Source organism: Pipra filicauda, unplaced genomic scaffold (assembly GCF_003945595.2).
Source record: "Pipra filicauda isolate LSUMZ 115617 unplaced genomic scaffold, ASM394559v2 scaffold115_size4368891_pilon, whole genome shotgun sequence".
NCBI lineage: Eukaryota > Metazoa > Chordata > Aves > Passeriformes > Pipridae > Pipra > Pipra filicauda.
In genome coordinates this window covers 3,549,339-3,572,634 of record NW_024103607.1, presented here as the reverse complement: position 1 = coordinate 3,572,634, position 23,296 = coordinate 3,549,339, and the positions used below count along the sequence as shown (strand labels likewise).

Here is a 23,296-nt window from a genome sequence, read left to right as displayed (position 1 = left end):
GAGCTCTTAGCCCAGCTGTATTGAAAAAGACCATCAACATTGTAAGGCTTTTTATAGTAGCCATTCCTGTCACATAGGCCAAAATTTACCTTGCTTTGTATGGCAGAACATGTGAATTCTTCACTTTAGCCGCGTTGACCATCTGACTATCATATTCACATTCCCTGTATTTGGATAATTCTTTCAATTTCAAATAGCCTAAGTGTGGCTATTTGTTCTGCTATTGGCTAAAAAGTACAGCATTTTTAAGCAGAAAAGATATTGTTAGATTGTAGTTCTAAAGAACCATCACTTCCTAATGTTGGTTTTTTTTTTTCAGCCAATAGTCTACAGGTAAGAAAGAAATACTGAATTCAGAGATTATGAGTTACCTTTTCAAAAAGTTTTTTAAAAAACTCTCACTTGTGCTGCATCTCTATATTACCTGGGTGACTGGACAGGATATTTTTGGATACCAGATAATTAGTTTTGGTTATTTTTTTGTTAACTGGATTAGTTCTGTTGGCTGCTCAGCCAACTCTGGTCTTGTCTTACTATTCATTGATTGGAATGAGAAATTATTTTTTCAGATTTCCATGTAGGCTTTTAGACCTGAAGTTGATAGAGGTTTTTCACCTTTCAAATCTTTATTTCCTTTGCTGGCAAACTGGTGTTTCTGGTATTCTAAAGAGAATTTGTGGCCCAGATCCCAACTTGAATTCCCAAAAGATAGTGAATTGCTGTCCTCCCCTGCTCTACCTGCAATTTTTGTGCATTTACCTTTAGAGTCTTCCTTATCCTAAAGGTAATGTGGTCAGAGTTAAAAATATCAATTAATTAAAAAATTAAACCCCTTTTTTGCTGGCTAATAAAAGAATGTTTAAATTAGGGGCCTTTGTGGGAAAGGGATAGAATATTGGAAGACCTGGGTATTCTATCAGCAATCAGTCCCATTTCTTTCTTAATTGGATGAAATTGAATAAATTTCTACTGATACCTCACGAGGGATTATTATGACTTTTCTCTAACATATTTATGAGTTGCATTTGAACTCCTACCAAGGCGAAGGAAAGACAGTAGCTAAAGAAAGATCATATTTTGCAAGAGCACATTTTCCTGGGCTACAAAGCTTAATCATTGCTTCTATTGCCTTCCTTTTGGATTTAGTGGTTCTGCTTCTGTATTATCAAAGTAAAAGTTGACAGCTGTGAAGTGAACGCCTCAGTCACCGAAGTTCGTTGATCAGAAGAGAAATCTTGTGGAAGTTCTCATTCTTAAGTGCATGATAAAAATGGGAATTAATAAGGTCAAATGCTATTAAATCCTGTAAAAACAGATAACACCAATATAATTAAGAAATTATATATGTGATTTCAACCTGTTTACCAAGTGTTTCTGCTGAATTCACCTGCAGTGTTGGCCTGATTTCTAAAGCTCTGTGAGTAGAGAGACAGAGATCAGTTCTTATGTCATCTTAAAAATAGAAAGCTATGAATAACATGCATTTTAGACTCCTGGGAAAGTTTACCCCTATATTTGCTTAATATCTTCAGAATTGTTCTCAGTGGACTAGATTTTTAAATTCTAGCTTTGTTTTTAAGTCCAGGCAGCAGCACAAACAATTTTTTAAAGTCTTTAAAAAAGTCTTTCCATTTTGCAGCCCAAATTGTACATACAGGTAAAGTATCCTCAAATATCCTTTTTCCTGGAATAAAGAAAACAGTGAGATAGCTGTGGAATTAGGAACTGCCTGCAGATGGCTGTTTCTTTCCATTATTTAGTTTTGATATCTTATTTAAAATGAGGATAACTCCACACAAGATATACAAAAGCAGTTTAGTATGAACTTAGTATTTTATTATGTTTTTGGTACTTGGTCCATGGCAAAAAAGTTAAGTAAGAGTCTGTGCTCTATTACCACTGCAGAACAACAGGACTGAGAAACTCTGTACAAGCTTAATATCTAGAACCTAATCTTTTTACATCAATTAATAAAATGAATCCTGACTGACTTTTGTGTAATTCATCTCTCATTGAGCTCAAGGAAGACATGTAGGAGCCATTCTGAATATAAATTTTAAAAAATAATTATAGTGATATATAGTGATAAGGACCCATTTAGAGTAATGAGGTGAGCTCAGTGAAGTACAAGAATACAGCTGTTCAGACACGTTCAGGTAAAAATGAGGCAATAAGATGCTCTATTTCACTCACTCTGAAAAATTTTATTTTGTTAGCATCCTCCTCTGCAAATGCTCCTTTAACATTAGTGTTCTGTAAATTGAATTAGAAATTAAAATAAATTTTTCTTCTCTTTTCTTTAATGTCATTCACCAAGTTGCTGCACTATACCCAGTTCCTTTCTCTGTCTGTATTTCAATTTCCTTGGTTAAGGAAGAATTTATGAACTTAGAGACTGAGGCTGACATGTCCCATGTTTCTTGTGTGAGGAAACTGCTTAGCAATGGAGACTGCAAGGTCCAGTTGCACAGGTCCTTAGATGCATCTGTGTTAGCCTTCCCCGACAGGTAGGAAACATTCAGAGCTGTTGAAGCTCAGGATAACCTCTGTGGATTATGTGAACTGATAAGCAAATGGAGCCTTTTGCTTAGCTGATGAGAATTGCAGGATTTCTTTGACAAAAATCATGTTGTTCAGAAAGCCCAAATAGTCTTCTACTGTGCTATTCGTTGCATTTATTTCTGCACTTTTTTGAGAGTTTCTTGGAATTTTATTACTGTCTCTCAGGTTTCTAGACTATCTTTCTTGGGTTTAACTCTGTCAACTCACCCTTGTGGTTTCCACCATGGAGATCCCATCCTGCCTTTTGTTGTTGCTCAAGGAACAGCAGAGAAATTTTGGTAGTGTGAAGGAGAATATGAAGGATGTATGTAGAGACATTTCTTACAGTATTGTTGCAAGAGATAAGTTACTAGACTGTTATGATTTACTATTTCTAATAATCTTTTAAAATGGCTTTACCTATGCATTTGCGGCCATGAAACTTAGATTATACGTAGCTACTTGTGCTGTTACGACATTGTCAGGTGCTGGCTTGGAGGGACAATGTAAGACTTGCTTCTCCTCCTTCTTGTCATCCTCCTCCTCTTCTTCTTTCCCTTCTTCCCCTTCTTCTCCCTTCTTTCATTAGCTGACCTTACTCTCCTATATGAATCAGATGTCTTAAAATATGTAACATTTAAGCTTTACTAAAAATAAAGAGTTAACATTCTGATGAATTTTTGTTTTAAAGTAACTTCAAAAGATGGCAAAACATCCATTTTAATAGGAAATAGTAGGAAGGAAGATATGGAACACAGTGATAATGGATACTTATGGTAATCATACCAGGGAGGGTGAAACAAGTATGTTCAAAGACTATTCTAATTACAGGTTTTCCTCTGATTTCAGTATGAAGTTCTTAGATTAATTTATTCTTTGAAGTTACACTGAACTGCAGATCCTGAAATCTCCACTTCTGGTCAGGGTAGCATTCATTGATACTGAAATGTTCTAATAGTGGTCTTTATGTAAAAAATGGCTTCAAAGCACTAAATTGTACTAACTCTTTCAGACAATCGACTTGACTTAGAGATCATCCTGAAGACATATCTTTTTTCTCAGGAAAGTTTATTTTCATGCCGATATCATTGCTTTGTCAAATAATGTCTGACCTTTTCCAAATACTATAAAGCCATTATTAATAGCTATTGTAATCTTTTGATCAAATTTACACTGTTACCTGATAAAGTATTGCACTTTATATATATGCTATATATATATAGTATATGTTGTTTATGTTTGTGAATCTTGTGTGGGACTCACCACTGCATATCTAAACTCCCTTTGTCCAGAAACATTCTGGTGTTCACTTCTTTTTATCTCTCTCCCTTTTTTCCTCTTGAAAGCAAGGAAGATATAATATTTTATAATATATAATTTGTGAATTAAAAGTCAGCAGAAAATTTCAGTCTCATGAGCAAGTTAGGCAGGGCATTGGTGAGAATGATGTACTGAGTAGATTGCAAAGTGATAGGTCATCATCACACTGGCCCTTTTAGCTTTATTGTCTGCTATGCAATACCAGTAGTCTTCTCATAGACTACTACATTGATATGTACCATGTTACCTTCAGTCCTTGCCAGGACAGCAAGAAGTAATCTGACAGGTATTAAAAAAGCAGTATTTCATTAAAGTAGATGTAATTATATCAATTTATATCAAATGACAGTCTTGTCATTCTGTAGTTTGTTGTGTCAAACTAGCGCTAGAAGTGATATTTCTGATTGAGGGTAATCATTTTTCTTTGTCTTTCTTTCAGAATGCAAGAAAAATTGAGTAACTGAAGTATTTTAAAGTCATCAGTTTTGAGGGCACTTTAAAGCCAAATTCATAAACATGGTAGTGACTAATTTCCTGTGAAGAATGGAGGTCATCCACGAAGTTTAAAACCATGATTTTTGAAATGGCTATGTCTTTGGCACTTTTGGTAATTATTGTAGAATCACAGAATGGTTTGTGATGGATAGGATCTTTAAGATCACCTCGTTCCAAACCCCCTGCCATGGACAGGGACACATTCCACTACCAAGTTGCTCAGGGCCCCATCCAACTCCTGAACATTTCCAGGGATGGAGCATCCACAACCTGTTCCTCATCCTCACAGTAAAGAATTTCTTCCTAATATTTCATCTAAACTTGCCTTCTTTCAGTTTAAACCCATTCCTCCTGGTCCTACGAGTAGATGCCCTTGGCAAAGTGCCTCCCTGGCTTTCCCATAGGCCACCTTTAGGTACTGGGAGGCCACAATAAGGTCACTCTAGAGCCTTTTCCTCTCCAGGTAAACAACCCCAGCTCTCTCAGCCTGTCTTTATAGGAGAGGTGCTCCAGACCTCTGACCATATTCATGGACCTCTTCAGGACTTGCTCCAACAGGTCGATGTCCTTCTTATGCTGGGGACCTGGGATATGGATGCAGAACTCCAGGTGGGGTCTCACCAGAGTAGAGGGAGAGAATTGCCTCTCTCGACCTGCTTGTCACGCTTCTTTTGATGCCACCCAGGATACAGTTGGCCTTCTGGGGTGCAAGTGCACATTGCCAGGTCATGTCCAGCCTGTCATACTCAAGCACCCCCAATAAATCACTGTGATGAAGAAGTGTCATTTGGTTAATGCCAGCTGCCAGCTCACTCCCACATGGGGGAGATAATTAGAAAAGGAAAAGATAGAAAACTTATAGGATGAAATAAAAACAATTGAACAGGGAAAGAAAAACCTGTATATATAAGAAATAAAAAATAAAAATTTCAATCTCTACTTCCCAGGCAGGTGTTCAGCCATCTCCAGGGAAGCTATTTCATCACATGTGATGGTCACTTGGGAAGACAAATGCCATCACTCTGAACATCCCCTCTTCCTTCTACCCTGAGCTTTTTTTTTTTTTTTTCGCCTTTTTCCAACCTTTCTGATAGAGGAACACAGTTTAGAATTGTTTACAGCAGTCTCAGAATTACTCTAAACTACTAATCCCACGAATGACTATAAGAGAAAATAAAGTTTCTTTTGTGACTGGAGTTTTCAGTGGTAGATCAAACATCTAGCTTTATGTAGAAGGCATCTAGCTATATTTTGAAGGCAAAAATAAATATCAGGATTATTTGCTGGGCATCCTCAGAGTTTTATAAGGCAGCCCTCATTTTCTAAAGCGATTACAAATGGGTGTAAACTGGTGAAGTCAGTTGAATTATTCATGTCTGTCATGTACACAGAGTTTTACAAGATTGACAAGAAAAGGGGTCCCTTGAGCAGGGGGATGTAATTAGGTCATAAAATAGCCAGATACAGGGAAATAAAGATGACATGGTCAGTTAAGTCTGGCAGTTCCTAACTTTCAAATGTTTGGTGTGCAATCTGAATAATCTGTTACATTTAGTATAGAATACATAAAACTTAGTGAAGCTTCTTACAGAGAATTTATTGTTTTGTGCAGTAGGGAATGTCCTGGCTTTTAGGCTGTTTCTATGGGAATCTCAAGGTATTGTTCTCCCTCCAATACTAGGTGCATAAAACTATATTTTCTTAGGCAATCATAAATCTATTGGGCACACATAAGCATAATTCTGGCTGAACTGTTTCAGCAGTTCTAGTGGTTTACTTTATTTAACTGAAGGAAGAATCTGTGAAATTTTAAAATGTTTATTTCATTTTCAGAGTTAAGCACCACCCTTGGTACCTCTGGTTTCCACTAGCACTTGATATTTCTTATCCCTCAGGGTTAACTAAATGTTTATTAAATCACTAAGTAACCCCGTTTCTCTATGATATCCTTATAATATCTATGTATGTTTTACATCTGTGAATTTAAAAGCTTGTGCTGTTTCTAAATATGGAGAAATGTTTCTGCAAGGTACTAAAATACCACAGCACTGGATTTCATCTAAAAGTATTAAATAGTTATAAAAATAGATAGAATTATATTTGTGCACAAATAAGCATATTGAAAGTTCTTGGCCCATATCTCACAAGCTGATGGAGTCCCGTGTGCCTATAATAAACAGCTAATATCGTTAAATTATTTTAGAACCTTGATGTTTCAACAAAAATAATTATTAAGTACTTCATAATTTGCTGATGTCGCATAATAACAAAGATAATGGACATAGATTTATATATGGTGGTAAGACATTCAGTTAAATGCCTGACATAGGAATAAATATGTTAAGATATTATAAACTACTGATATCTTCACTAATCCTTAACCAGTGAAGCTCTTTTAAGGAAATGCCTGTTAATTTGTTGACCTCTTAAATTAATACAAACAGCATATATTTAAAATAAATATTTTAAAGACATAAGTAAATAAGCAACACATTAGTTTATGCCAGACAGGAACTTTCAATTATTGAATTAATGTGCAAATTGTCCCATAGATAATTTTAGTATATAGTTCTAAAATAATACCTTTGTATTTATTGCTTAGTTAAATATAATTGCTTTCTTTCAGTGCCTAGAAAAATACTAATTGCTCTCGAGTGCTGTTTTTTGTGCTCACAGGGCTTGTATAGATGCAGTCCTGCTGCCCCACACTCAAAAACAACTGTGACCTTCCTGCTGTTTTTTTTTTCCTGTGGATCTGCAGCTGTTAAATTCTTTCCACTCAACTCAGATATTCATGGCACCCTTTTTGTCCTTATCTTGATATTCTTTACAACCATTTAATCTTCAGCGGAACAACCTGGAATGACACTTCCTAAAGCTAGATTTTCTAGTCAGGCTGAATAATAGTAGGCAGTTAATACTGGTGACATCTGAGAGCAAACACAAAATCCTATACAAGCATGCACGTAAAATCCTTTTACATGTCTCAATCACTGGATCCTACTTTGCTTTTTTTTTTTTAGACCAACATGGCATTAATTTAACATCACCTGTTTTAGCAGAATTATTCAGGCTGCTCTAAATGAGAGCAGAATCTGGTCCAGTATTGGTACAGTATCCCAAGGGGACAGCCTTAGCCTATCTTGAAAAATGTTTCTTGTATGCAGTTTGTCTAACCATTATACATTTCAGAGCCAGCAGAATCCCTGTTACCCAGAGTGATAGTACTCTCAGTGTTCAGAGGCATAAGGGGAGCTCCCACAGAAGAGAGTCGAAGTAGAGATGATCTTCCAAGAAGCTATTTTGCCATATGTTTTAAGAAGGTCCAAAAATCCTTCCCCATAATCCCAATACACCTTGTCTGAGCCACTACTGGAAGGGTTTTATGTGTTTCCATTACTCTTCGTCTGAGTACAGGTTACATAGGAGAAAAAAAAAATAAAAGGAGGGAAAAACCGAAGTGGTTTTATCTAGGTGGAACGGCAAATCTAATCCTATTTCTCTTTAATATCCCAATTTCTATTTTATTCTGGTTTTACTTTCTGCTTCTGCAACATAAACCAATCTCAGTATATTTCCTAATGTGCTGGGCAGTGCTTTCTTGGCAAATAATGAGCCAATAAAGTAGCAACCCTCCCTGAAACAACATCTCAGCCTTGGCCATATTGACCACCATAACTGGTCTAGTCTGGCCTCCAATCGGGAGGTCTGGAGACACACCATCTATAACACTGCTGATGCTTTTGAGAAAGCACGCAGGATCACCCTTGAGGAGAAAAGACAATGCAGAAAGAATCGTGTCTTGCAGAATATACCATCTAAGGAGTCTTTCTGCTGTGCCTTTTGCCAACCAGACATTCCTATCTCGTATTGACCTTTTTAGCCACCAACGCGCTTGCAACAAACGTGGGTAGAGCCCTTCCCAAATCTTCGTTCGTGAAGCCCACCCATGATGAAAGTAGCAACCCCACCAGGAGACCAAGTGGGAAAGTTATACAAGCCCACTGAAGGACTTTTAATTTTGATCCCTATTACGACATGGCTGTGTCTGTGGCAGAAGCAAACTAGCTTCATTACACACCAGTCCTACATCACTGCTGTGTTAAACAGAATCAAATCAGCAGGTTAAAAAAAGAGTCGAATTTGTTCTACAGTCCATATAGTCTGTGACAGTGAAGCATTTTATTGCCCTATGTGCATGTTTGTGGAGTGCCCGAGCATGAAGAGACAGTTAGCTGTGGAAGAGACCTACCTATCAAGAGCTAAATGTAAACATTTGCTGAGTTAGAGTCAAATGTAATAGAGCTCCTCGTTTGCTCAACGCTAGCATATTTCTGAGTTAATGTGTGATTTTTACCAATTTAAAAATAAATATGTTTTACATTGCTTTATCGAGATGAAATGGGAATATCAGCTTTAAGTAGGATGGTACAAAAGTATTGTAATGCAAATCTTTAGCAGATGTTGAGCATTCATTTTTTTTATTTGCATAGTTGAATCCACTAATCCCAGGAGCCAAACTATAATTTATATTCTACTTATTATTCTGCTGCCACATTGTCTGAGATGAGGAAGCCTCTGCCTAATTACAGGAAGTATATGAATAAATATTCCAGGATTAAGACACACATATCTTCATTACTTCTTCTCTCCAGAAATTAAAATTCATATGTCTAGAAAAGATTAAGGGTCGCAAAACCTAATGCAAAAAAACCATAAAATTTAGGAAAAAAAGATTCTTCCAATTCATTTCTTTGTTGTCCATCATAGGGTAGTATCTTTATATGAGAAATTTATCTTACTTTGTATTCAGTCTAAATTGAAATATCCCAAATAGCCACTTCTTCTACAAAGGTATTCTGATCCAGTGGATTTCATAGCTGTGATCCTCCCTCAAAAGTCTGTTTTGAGTTCCACATGGGCCCAGTGGCTGACACACATTTGGGTCACTGTAAAATTTTCTTCTGGGGATTTTCTGAGGTTTTTTCCACTTCTATTTCTTAGTCCTTAATTTTGCTCTTTCATCCCAGTTACGTACCATTTGTTGTCACTGAATATATTTTCCTTTTTCCACAGACACGTTAAAGCATGCTATGTATTCTCCTATACCTCTTTATGTAGGAAGTGAGTTTTTAATTGTTGAAGCAAAAAATCAGTATGTTTCATTAGATAAAAACATTTTGGCTTCCAGTGGCATGTGTACAAATGTTGTTGTAAAAATACGATACCTGATCAGTTTGCTGTAAGATTACTTTTAGCATTATTACTTTCCAGATTTCTTTCTGTCAGCAAGTGTCTGTGTTGCTAGATTCATCCAGAGATAATAAAACTGCTTGAAGTCTATCCAAAATTGCTCTAATTTTATTTTCTCCCTTAGTTCTTATTGGTCTGCAGATCTAACCATTTAATACTCTGTTACTTGATATCGATTAAGATATTAAAAAACCTAATACTGGTATGGTAGACAGATACTTTGAAGTGTTGATTCATTGCTATATATACTTATTGTTTCAGGCACATTGCATTTCATCTTCACCTTTACAACAATCTGAATTACTTCTATAAGTCTGTAGGAAGCAGCCTCAGTGCACAATTTTTCATAAAAAGGTGAACATTACAGTCTTCTTATACTGTATTTTTCCACTTCTATAAAAGAAGCCCCAAATGGACTCTGCTGTAATCAGTTATTTATAAAGGCATCATCTTCTTATCAGCACACAAAGATTTACTCTTCTCAAAAATTTTGAATAGCTACTTTGGTTGTTAATATTTATGCTGTATAATGAGATATTTATGTCACATATTGTACCAAGATTGACAGAATCACTTTTATTTTTTTTGGAAACTATAATAATCTATTTCCCTTTTCTAATTATCTGGAATTTCCCATGTTCCTCATATTTCAGAAATAATTAGGTTATTCCTTCAAGACAAAAAAGAATATAACACAGGGAAGTGGAATGAATAAATATGTATCCTTTATATACAGGTAACATTAATCAAAATTCCATCTCATTCTTTGCTGCTCACTGCTTTTATAACTTTTCTACTGAAAATTTTTCAGCCATCCTTTTTTTTTCTTAAAAATAAATTAGATATCTCTGTACAGTAGCTAGACTCTAGATTTTCAGCTCTCACTTTGATAGACTTTTCAAATACAAACCTTGCCTAACCCATTCTCCCCATCCTCCCCAAATCCAAACAAACAAAACTAAAAATTCTGAGTTATGAGCACATAAGAACACAAGTTCTGTAAACAAAGTCCATTTCTTTCACATTCTTCACAGACATCAACAATACATCAATCTGTGACTGGTTGTCAAGGAAAGAGGAAAGGAAGTTTAGAAAGCGGGAAAAAGAGAATCTACCAAGACACTTCAACCTGGTTTTACTCCTTTGTGATGGCATTTTTTTAATTTCTTCTAGCAGAAATACAGGACACAATTTAATTTTGATTGCTGTTTTTTATTCACTACTTTTTTAATAGATCACACTAAATCATACCAGTTTACTGTGGTGAACAGTACATTGTAGTAAACAAAAGAAAGAGAAAATGAAACTACAACATAATGAATTACACTGACAGGAGTTATTATTTTTCCTTGTATAAGCTGTGATTGGATATTTAAAACTTAGAACTATATAACTTAGAACTCTTATAAACCTGCCAGCCATATGTGACTTTTATTTTTTAATCAACAAGATAAAGACATGAAAGAAGGAGTTGCTTTCAGGAAAGATTTGAGTTCTGGTGTTAAAAACTATCCTCTTACTGAGGACATTGGACTGCAGTCAGTAGCTACCTCTAATTTTATTATTTTGGGTCTTTCTTAACCAGGCAAGAGAGACCTAGGAAAAAGAATAGCAAAAAAAAAAACCCAAAACAACAAACAAAGTAGTTTTGTGGCTTCAATTCAAAGACATCTATGTGGTTTTATTAAGCTATTGATTTGGAACTGCTTGTTTTTTTGCCCTTTGTGCTTACCGTGTTCTTTCCTTTAGTGTCTTCTATCATGTTGATGTGCTATTGAAACCGAGTAGTGTTTGTTCCAATGCTTAGAGATTTGCTGTGCATACAGAACTGGGAGTACAGCCCTACAACCTATTTGTGCACACTCTGTGTAAATCGAATAGCATGCTGAGCCTTAGAATATTACTGTGGGTTACTGTGCCATAACCTGAACTGCAGAATATTCTGTCTTGGGGAAAAACAACCTGCTGGATCTTGTCAGCTGTGCACTTAGGGAAGTGAGGGAGAAAATTACTAGATAACATCCTTATCTGTGAAGACCCAAGAGAACTGTGTTTTCCATATTCACAAGCTACCTGAAGGTGTTGGCAGCAATATCTACTTCAAACAAACAAAAATTACCCTGATAGAGAGCATCATTCAGAAGCAAAGGAAGAGAAGTGAGAGCACATTTCTGCAACACTAGAGAATCCTGGCCAGTCTGTACATGCTAACAGTACAAACCTGTCTAACTGGAACATCTTTTTTCTGTTCAGGTGTGTGAAAATGACAAGTTAGGACAAGGAGAGTACTAAGGAAAAAAGTGGAGAAAAAGGAGCTTCTCTTACACTGATGTCATGTGGAGGGGTGTTGGGGAGAACTCCTCCACCGATGGTAGTGTTCCCTGTCTTAACTTGTAAATAGAAGAGGTCTTGCATTTATTTCCCAATCAACACTGCATTAGTCTTAACATGGTGGTGGAGGGATATTGATTTTAATTAATCCTTTAGATCTCCCTGATTTGTATTTTTTTTTGGATCCCTTAGTGAATGAGTCGTTCTGGCTACGCCATGAAATACTGGGTTTTATTACCTTCTTGGCTAGGAAGGAGGTTCTGTTTGTCTAATATAAGATGTCTAGGCTGGAGTCAAGAGCATTTTTTCACTCAGTGGAAAGACATGGTGTACTTACAGTGCACAGTTATCTGACCTATTGTAAACATCAATATTACATTAGGGAATATGACACCAGAATATTCTACTGAATCTTAAGAAAGTCTAGAAAACTAACTCACCAATCCAAATTTAGCTGAAGTGTATTTCACAGGATTAAATCAAATCAGGGAACCATTGTGGCTGAAAAATAGTTACAAACTTTGTGTTGTTTTTGTTTAAGCAGCCTTATATAAGATAAAAATGATTGATAGCAATTTATAACACCAGGCATAAAGGTACTTTTTCATTCTAGGTGCTTAACCAGTAGATTTGAACAAGAGAGATGGGAGAAATAAGTTCTCTTAGTCCCTCTGTTAGTTACTGTGCAGGATGAGTAACTCCGTCAAACAAGTAGACATAAAGGTGAGCTTTCTCTCAGTCACGCAGAATGCAAGCATCCAATCTGGACTTCTCTTCTGAGTCAATCTATGGTCAGTGGATGAAGGCACCTCCAGAGGGCAATATCTTCTTATTTTAGCAAAAATATCTGAAATGCATAGAACAAGTCACCCTACAGAAATACCTGTCTTTACAGACTGGTTTGAGAACAAGGTGACTAACTCAGGCTAGGAGCATAGCTTTTCAGTGTCTAACACAGAAAAAGAGGATGGGCTAATGGTTGTTGTAGCAGTGAAAGAGCTAACTATAGAAATTTGTTTCTGCCACAAACTTCCTCTGCAAACGTAGCAATACATTTGGAAGATGATCTACTTTCCCTTAAGGTAGAGCTTGCTTTAATGGATAGAAGGGAATTGTGAACTCTGATTAGACTTCCAGGATAATGTGGTGGAATTTTAAGAGACTTTTAAACATGGAGGAATACAGTGGATCATTTTTGTCTGGCCTCCTGTATAGTACATAGATTGTAAAGAATGTTTTGCTGTGCTTGAATCCTATGATTTGCATGTATCTAAAGTAAACCTGAGCCAAACTTAGAATTTCAACCTTTTAATTTGGCTCTGTTCCAGAAATTAAGTATGTTTCTTTGGGTTTCTGCTGTAAGGGAGTTTTAGGCTGACTGCTTTTGCAGTTGCTTTTTCATGCTTTGGGAGTCAATGCTGAATCATCTTTGTTTCAGTCAGAAGTTGCTAAACTTTCCAGCAGTTGTCTCTCTAGCACCTCTGATTTTCCACAATTTCGAAGATAACTCTGTTGATACAAGTATGGAGACAAGATGACCCCAGCCTTAATAGAAGTCTGTAAAACAAATGTCTTTGTGACCATACACTAGTTGAGCTATTGGGAAAATGTTATCCTTAGTTTTCTACTGCTAATCTGGAGTATGAGACTAACTGAAAGGATCTGTGGTGAAGTTCTGGACCCTTCTTACCAGCATTCCTCCAAATTTGGGAACTAGGACAGGCTAGTGACCAGTCAAAGAAGGCAGCTTAGATGTGGCTACGCTCTGTGGGAAGGTGACAGAGTTTAAGAGAACATAGCAGACTACATAATATTGTGTGCATAAATAAATCAGCAGGCTGGGATTTTGCCAGATGGTTTCTCTGCCAGAGAAACAGGCCCTCTTGCATTTCATTTACTAGTATAGACTTAGCCATGGAGCCCTCAGTAGGGCTGCTACCAGCCTAGAGGACATTTCCAGACTGCAGGAACTGAGATACCCAAGGGTCTGTGCAGCAAAACAAAACTAGAAATCTAGGTAAAATTTGGTCCTACAGCAGTTTACTTGCAGATGTTTCTCCAAAGTTGCCACAGCTTCTGAGACAACTGAGGTACCTGGAGTCATTCCAGCACTGCAGCTTTGCCTACCATGGTCTATATGAGTTTTGGGACAGCACAGTTTTAGGTTGCAGCAGAGCTATAGGTGAATTCAGCTGTTAAAGAACTAACTAAATAAAATTTCATCATAAAATATAATGTATAATAAATGTATATATAATGTATATAAAAATTATACATTATTAAATAAAATATGTAGCATCAAGATGTATAAAATCAGTTTCTTTAGTAGTAAGTTGTAGTAAATGTAATAAGTCCTCAGTTAAAATTTGAATTTTATACATTATTGGACTTTGTATTACTTAAGTTTCCTTCCTTGGTTCTTTTATCTAATATCCAGCATTTTCTGCCTTTGAAGGTGCTCAATGCTGTAATCAAGTCTCCTCTTGCACTTCTTTCCAATAGTGTAAACCTATCAAGTTCCTTAAAGTCTCTTTGCTATATGATTTTTTGTTCAAAATTAAGAAAATGTTATTTCAGACTGATAAAAATAATTTTTGTCAATGTCACTTTCTTATGAATTACTCCTTCGGAGGCATAAGTCTTATAACACATACTGAAAATATATTTTCCTCTTTTTCAATGACCCAATTCAGTACCAATGGTATCGGCTGCGGAGGCTTTTCATTTCTTTGGCATTAATTTTCAGTGAGGCATTGAAAGAACTGACAGGAAGAAAATCTGGGGTTTAGGCATCACTTGTCCAACACTGTTATTATCCAAGGTTATGTCTAATAATATACAAGATCTAAAGTGATTTGCCTTCTTGTTTTCTTCACCTTTATCAGAATCCCAAGCTTCCAGTTTGGATATTAAGATTTGAGAGTCAAAGGAGAACTGACAGTTTCTGCAAAAATGTCAACCAGGCCAACATTAGAGTAACTCTACTTCTGCTCATTTTTCTAGGTATAAAGATTTGGCTGATACAGCAGCAGGAGAGAAGAAGTTGTCTGCCAAGGAGAGATGTCGTCTTGTTCTTCAGCAGTGTAAATTACAAGGCTGGCAGGTTTGTGATCTACAAAGCAATTAAAATATCATTCTTTAAACAAACTAGCTGAGTCATTCCCATTGTGGCAAGCCACCAGATCCTTTGCAGCAATATATTCTTTTGACATTTAGTGTATGCTTTGGTATATTATCAAACTGATTTTCTGAATTTTCTAGAATATGAGTAGCTGTGATCATTGTGCCAAAAAAATCAGTGTATTCTTGTGGGAAGGAAAAGCTTTCAATTAAGCATAATACACTGTATAAATTTGTATCCAGACTTTGGAAGGTATTTGGTATATACATTTTAGCAGTTGAATGGTTCCTGAATTACGAAAAACCCTACATATTTTCTTTCTTTACAATCCTATGCTAAATGCTATACTGTCATAATAGGGGAGACCCAAAACAACTAATTAGGATTTCCCATCTAGCCAATACCTTTGTAGGTGCCAACTTGCTGATCCACAGATATACCAGAGTACCTGGGGTTGCTGTACATCAAGTAAAGTTAAAAAAGAAGAAAAAGCACCAAACACTGAACAGGAAACTCTCAACTTCCTATCTTGTCTCCTTACTTGATTTATATCCTACTTAATTCTCACCAACATGAACATTGCAAGGTGGATATCTCCATTTGTCCAGAGTACCCAGTCATCTCCTTTGGGTAGCTTTGTAATTGAGCAGGACTCATTTCTTTAACATATACACTTTCTAAAGAAAATTTCCTTGCACAGTATGGAAGTTATTGTACAGAGATGAAGCTTCTGTGGCTTACTGTGTAGACCATTTCTCCAGGTGGTGTAAGCCTCAGATTCGGACTTGTTTCCAGCCAGGAGAACTGAAATCTATTACACAAGAGAGCATCCAGACCACTTTCAGGGACAAGTATAAAGTTTAAGGACTAGGCAGATGTTAGGGCACTCCTATAGGCTTCTTTGGTTTAAAGGATGGGATCTTCTAATTCATTTATGACCTCTAAGTATTAAGATGCCTGGAAAAAGTTTCTGCAACTGCTTATGAAGGACAAGGACTATGTCAGACTGTGTACTATAGGTCTTTTTCAGCAGCCCAGATTCCTTAGTAATAACAGGAACAAAAGTAGACCGCACACTAGGCTGGGAGCACACATGCATTATCACCTGCACTGAGGCACATAAGAAATTTTTTCTTTAATCAAAATACTGTTAAGGTCCCATTTTAGTCACTAAAGGAAGTATTGGACACATGTAGCCCGACTCCCTCAATAGCAAAGACCAAAAGGATGGACCCTGAAAAAGATAACAATATGAAACCAGACTTGCTTTCCTTACCCAGGTTTATTAAGTCAGCTCTGGTCTGTGTTCTGCATCCTTGATGTAAGGTTTCCTATGAAAAAAAACAATTAACATCTAGAAATTGTACTTTCCCTTACAAGTACCTGGACATGAGAGTACCACTCACCTTCAGAACTTGTGTGAGGCTACAAGCTTGACATTGGGCAAAGGCTGTGTAACAGTAATTGCATAGTATTCTCCAGTCACGAAACGGAAAGCAGGACGCCTATGGAGTTTATTTCCCCTGGAGCCAAGAACCAGTATTACAGCACAAAAAAAACAATTGGCCATCAGTGAAAGCCTAGAGCTCAAAACTAGTGATTCTATAGTGATTGGCATTTGAAAACAAGCCTGAAACCTTGAAAGACAAAAATGTTAAAAGGAAATTCCAAAACAGAATCCCTCCATCATGCAGAGGACTGAAGCTTGTGATCTCAAAAAGATTTTAGAGGTTCTGACTCCAGAATCTCATTAACACCAGGAAAAGTCAGGTGGGCAAAACTACAGCAGTGCATAATACATTGTCCTTCAAACCAGAAAGGAACAAAACTCTTCAGAGACATTAATAAGTTACATGGAATAAGAGGGTTTGGGGGTGAGAGTTGTACAAATGAATGAACAGTGACTAAGGAGCACATGGCAACAAAGTTGAAAAGAACAAGGTCTGAAAAAATGGATGACCTTCTCTGTACGCCTTTTTGAAGCCACAGAGAGCTGTGACAAACAAGTGGAAAGATGAAAAATCATAGAAGAAAATTTTAGGAGAAAATTCACTCAAGTCCAATTTCTTAAATGCCCAGTGAATACAAGCTTGATACCAACATATTTTGTATAGGTGATACAAAACCATATACCCAACTATCAGCAATAGTGACTAATGTCTGTGTCACATAATGTCTCTCTCAATTATCTTTTTGATTCATTTGACTAATCATAAAAATTGAACTTTAAATAACAATCTAGATGAGGAAGCTTATACAATCTGCAGTTGTCGTGACTGCTTTCCTCTATGCTTTTACAGCAGAGAACTCTGAAAAAAAAGAAGAAAAAAATTAAAACAGAGAGGGAGAAAGGAGGAAAGGGAAGGAAAAAAGTAGGAAGCAAGGATTATGTCAGTTAGCAAAGTCAGAATAAAGGCATGCATCACTAAAAATCATCCCAGCAGCAGAGGGTTATACATATAAGCAGTTTATTCAGCCACTGTTGCCATCAGTAACTACTTCAAATGAGTCACTGCTGGAACTGAAAATCTATTTGTTGCAGGGGTTCATGAATAAATCAAAAAGTGTCTTCCCCAACACTGTTACCTGCAATTCTCTGAAGAGCTGTTGCAAATTTAGGTTGATAAATGGACCAAAAAGTAGCAAAAATAACCTCATCAAAGATGATGATATTTAGGAGAAAGCAAAACACATCTGAAATCAAACTCCAGCTTATATGTCATCATCAGAAGATGAGTTTGTCAATAAACTCCCCTGCAGAGGGGGAAAAAGAAGGAGCTGGACTTCTTAGCTGAGTGAATCTTGATGATACTTTTAACGTCCTTCTGATACTGTACCTCACCATCCCATTTTGAGAAAGGTACTGTTAACCTGGGGGTGGAGAAAGTGTTCTGAAGTAAAAGCCTGAAAATGAGTAAAGAAAATTATCTCTTTGTATTTATTTCCTGCTTGACAATTTATCTTTTCCTTCTTATATAAGTTGTGTTTGGAGAGTGTTTTATTAACCAACAAAACAACAAACCCTAGACCCTATTCACAGAACAAGTTCTTTCTTCTCTTATAAATAGTGCAGTCTGTTTAGAAATGGAGAAGAAGTGCAGAAGATCCAATATCAGAGTCCAATTTTGGTTTATTTTCTACCATTTAGCAGAGCATAAGAGCAAACACTATCATCTAGCCAATATCTGGTGCTTGATTCAGCAGCTTCTGGGTTAGATTAAAGTATTTATTATCATAGAATCATAGAACCATTAAGGTTGGAAAAGATCTCCAAGATCACTGAGTCCATCTTTTGACTGAACACCACCATGTCAACTGGACCATAGCGAAGTGCCATGTCAAATGTTTCTTGAACACTTCCAGGCACGATGACTCCACCACATGCCTGGGCAGCCCTTCCAATTCTTAGCCACTGTTTCAGTGAAAAAATTCTTCCTGATGTCCAACCTGAACCTCCCCTGATGCAACTTGAGGCTGTTTCCTCTTCTCTTATCCCAGTTGCCTGGGAGAGTAGGCCAAGCCCCACATTGCCACAGCCTCCTTTCAGGTAGTTGTAGAGAGTGATAAAGCCTCTCCTCAGCCTCCTTTTCTCTAGGCTGAACAACCACAGCTCCCTCAGCTGCTCCTCACAGGACTTGTGCTCCAGCCCATTCACCAGCTCAGTTGCCCTTCTCTGGGCTCACTCCAGCACCTCAATATCTTTCTTGAAGTGAGGGGCCCAGAAATGGACACAGCACTCAAGCTACAGCCTCACCAGTGCCAAGTACAGAGGGACAATCACTTCCCTGGTCCAACTGGAAGCATTATTTCTGATACAAGGCAGATGCCATTGGCCTTCTTGGCCACCTGGGCTCATGTTCAGCCAGCTGTCAACCAGCACCCCAAGGTCCTTTTCCTCTGGGCTGCTTTCCATCCACTCTGCCCTCAGTCAGGAGCACTGCATGGGATTGTTGTGATCCAAGTATGGTCTAACACTTGGCCTAATTGAACCTCATACGACTGACCCCAGCCCATGGATCCAGCCTGTCCATATCCCTCTGCAGAACCTTCCTGCTCTCCAGCAGACCAATACTCCCACCCAACTTGTCATCTGCAAACTTACTGAGGGTGACTCAATCCAAAAGATATTAAACAGGACTGACCCCAGTACTGAGCCTTGGGGAACCCCACTAGTGACCAGCTGCCAGCTGGATGTGGCACCAGCCACATTCACCACCACTCTCTGGGCCCAGCCATACAACCAGTTTTTAACCCAGCAAAGAGTGTAACTGTCCAGGCGATTGGCTTCCAGCTTTTCCAGGATAATGCTGTGGGAGACAGTAGCAAAGGCTTTACTAAAGTCCAGGTAGACAACAGCCTTTCCGTCATCCACTATGTGGATCATCTGGTCATAAAAGTGGGTCACCTTTTATGAGGTTAGTCAAGCAGAGCCTGCCTTTCCTAAACCCAGGCTGGCTGATCCCCTGATTGTCCTATATGTGCTGCATGATGGCACTCAAGATGATCTGTTCCATAACCTTCCCTGGCACCAAGGTCAAGCTGACAGTCCTGTAGTTCCCCAGATCCTCCTTCCAGCCCTTCCTGTGCATGAGCATCACATTGGCCAACCTCCAGTCATCTGGGACCTTCCTGGTTAACTGGGACTGTTGATAAGTGATGGAGAGCAGCTCACTGAGCTCTTCTGCCGGCTCCCTCATCACTCTAGGATGGATCCCCTCTGGTCCCATAGACTTGTGAGCATCTGAGTGGCTCAGCAGGTCACTAGCTGCTTCCTCCTGGATTACAGGGGGTCCATTCTGTTTGCTGGTCCTGTCTACCAGCTCAGAGGGCTGATTGCCCTGAAGATAACTGGTTATTCTGTTGAAGACTGAGGCAAAGAAGGCATTAAATACCTCAGCCTTTTTCTCTTCGCATCCAATAAAGGATGGAGATTTTCCTTGGCCCTCTTTTTGTTGTTAATGTATTTATAGAAACAATTTTTTTATCTTTCCCAGCATGGCCAGATTGAATTCTAGCTGAGCTTTTGCCTTTCTAATTTTCTCTCTACATGACCTAGCAACTATCGTGTACTCTTCCTGAGTTACCTGCCCCTTCTTCCAAAGATCATAAACTCTCTTTTTTTCCCCTGAGTTCCAACGAGAACTCCCTATTAAGCCAGGCTGGTCTTTTTCCCTGCCAGTTTATCTTGCATTACATAGGGATGGAAGTGTTGATAGCTTTATGAAATGTTGCTGTTCCTTGGGTAAGCTGCACTGGAGCTAACTAAACTGGGACAATAAAATAGCTGTTTCATTGAAGCTGACATTACATGCAGTGTCAGTCGTGCAGTTAGCTTAACTACTGGAATTATGAAAGTGCAAAGCTACTAATGAAAGGCAGTTTTTGCATCCTGACTCTCTGTGCAGCCTAGACAGGGTATTCTTTCAGCTTAAACATATACTTGATCACAAGCTTGGCTACTTGCTGTGACTTCTAAGCACATCTGATGTAAGAAAAAATCAGATTCTAAATCAAGACAAACCATTCCTACACCAGGCAGAGTGAAAGTCAGTGGTGAAGTCAGTGAGAGTTTTGCTGTTAATGTTAGAAGGAGCCATATTTAGTAACTTAAGAGTTAAATTGAGTGGAAGTACTGGCTGGTTCATGTAAAGCAGAAGAATCTCCTGCCCCCTAGAACATCTGAAGGTCTTTATATTAGGAAATCCACATTTTCAGTGTTGTGTTCATTTATTGTCATGCAGTGATGCATTAGCTAAGCAAAACCTACCATCCCAATAGCATGACTTAACTTGCAAACATTTTCATGCTTTGGGAGAAGTACAGAGCACAAACAGTCCTTGGCTCTTTCTACTGACATAAGGAAACTTTCATTTGTTTGGATTATCATTCCTCACACTGTTAAGCTTGCAAATATAAATTCAATAAAAAAGAGTTAGCTCAAAGCTTACCGAGCTTTCTCATCAAAACTTGGAGCTCTACATTTTGTTTAGCTAAGGTCAGTGGTCTACAATTAACCCTTCTCAGTTACTTCAGATGGAACTTGCTGAAATGCAAACAACTTGTACCATACCAGAAGAAAAACAAAGCATAGATTTAATTTGCTCTTGCTATCCAGCACAGCTGTTAAATAGAGCACTGCAAAGGTCAGACTTCACTGAAAGTGAATCTTTCAGCCTTTGATTGCTAGAAATGCTTGTCTGGTTAAAAGATAGCAATCCTTAAATAAAAGTTTTGTCTTCCAATTTTTAGCCTGCCTCTTCTAACCCACAATGATTCCTTCCTATCAGTAGCCTTGAATTCTGAGCACAAGAGATCACTCACTTTGCAAAGAGTAAGACAAGTCTTAAGTTTTCAGTGGGGTGATCCAAAGATTCATCAGGTATGAAATAAGCAGTACAGGAGAGTTAGCCAGAATGTTTTTATGAAGCTTCAAATCAGCATCAGGTAGCTGCATGAGATATTAGTGCCAGTTCACATTTTTACAACTACAGACACTGCTGAAGTTTCTTCAGGAACCTTGCAGTGTTTCTGGAGAAATGATCCTTGCCAGTGTGGAGCTGTATTATTAAACTTCCAGTCAAGAAGAAAGTTAAAGCAGAGAATAAACCCTCAATAAAGACAAATCCCAGAAGTCCATCCAGAGATTTTAAATTCTTCTAGCACTTCTAGAACTGCAGAGAGAAAACAAAGTCTGATCCACAGTTCTTACAAGTTAATGAGACAACCATATTTCACTACTGATCTACGGGTGTTTCATTTATTAATAAAGCTGTCTTTCATTTTTTTCAATTGCAATGTATTAATATACAATATTAGCATAGTGGAGTCCTTTTTGGGAAAACTATATTTGAGATTAAATAGCAGAATGTAGAACATAAGTGGCATATGATTAAATTGGAGAAATGAGCAGAAGTATATGAAATCATACGTATGCAAATTTTATGCTTAGTTAAGAGAGTCTTTTAAGTTATTTTTTAAACAGAACTGTTTATTTTGGCTTAAAATTAAAGTGGTCACGCTATATGAATTATTTTGTACCTGATATGTTGAATTACTAGAGTACTTTGCAAGCAATCTCGTATATAAGGGATTCTTTTCTCTTTTTTTTTCTCACGTAGGAAAACTTTAGTGCTCATAAATTGTACACCAGTTCATTCATTTGTCATTTAGTAATTTTAACTGTGCTGGGAGTCAATTTCCTGTTTGTTTTGAGTATCTTACTTTAAAAGTCTTTTTTTGCTTTTTTAGGCAATTAAAAGAAATCCTAAAGGGATTTCTCAGATCGTGCCAAAAGAGACTTTCATATGGTTTCTTTTGTGTCATGAATGAGTGGGTAGGCTCAAGTTAGGAATGAGATCATAGAGCAGGCCTGGGGAGGAGGTTATACCACCACATTTTGGTGCTATGTCTACTTCTAGAATTTTGAAAACTGGAATGATAGGTCCAGTAAATACCAAGATCCCATGAGATAAAACTGGGCTCAGGTTTCCTCCACTGAGTGTTTCTTACATGCATGTTATATTTCCTGATCACTTCCTTTCCTGTGAGGCAGTTCTTCTTGTTGCCTCACACGTGTGATGAACTGTGATGTTTGTACAGTTTTTGGAAAAGGAATGACCATTTTTTGGCCCTTTTCCGAAGAGCTAAATGACAGTTTTTCTCCCTAAAGTCCAGATCCTGACAAGGGCTTACATAAACACCTGGTGTCATTTGCATGAATACTGAACTACTCATATACTTTATGTTAAGGCCATATATAATCTATGCTAAAATGTAGGGTTATTCAGTATGTACCACAGTGCAAGGTCACTAGACTGCAGAGACCAAGGTGGACTCTTAAAACATATGAAGAAAAGCTAACAAATAGAGCAGAGAGAGTCAGCCTTTAAAAATAACATTTCAGTCCTTAAAGAGCAGTGCCCTGTAAATGTGTTTGTCGTTACATTTTTGCAGACATGTACACTGCAAGAAGACACATTTTACAATAGTTTTAAGGCTTTTTTCTACATTTCATTAATGCACTCTGAAAATGTGTGTCATTGTGTAAAATATCATTAGATTATAGTTCTCTGTCTTTTGTAGGTAGCTATTTTGAAAGTACTGCCAGAAACACACAGCACTCCCACAAACTGCCTTTTTTAAACTAAAGAACAGCTTTACAGATTCCCTTGACACCTATTAAGTATGAGCTAATACTGCCTCCATGCCACCTACACACCATCTCAGCATCCATTC

The 23,296-nt window shown here is 37.6% G+C and overlaps 1 protein-coding gene across 4 annotated transcripts in view; it reads left to right on the top strand.

The window, feature by feature from the left end:
• The window catches only part of MYO16 (myosin XVI), a 361,410-nt gene that overhangs the window by 274,216 nt on the left and 63,898 nt on the right, over positions 1-23,296 (top strand). For all 4 annotated transcript variants that reach the window (XM_027743477.2, XM_027743481.2, XM_027743479.2 and 1 more), the window contains exon 28: positions 14,944-15,043. In XM_027743477.2, coding sequence (XP_027599278.2) covers positions 14,944-15,043 — 100 coding nt within the window. The remainder of the gene's footprint in view (positions 1-14,943; positions 15,044-23,296) is intronic.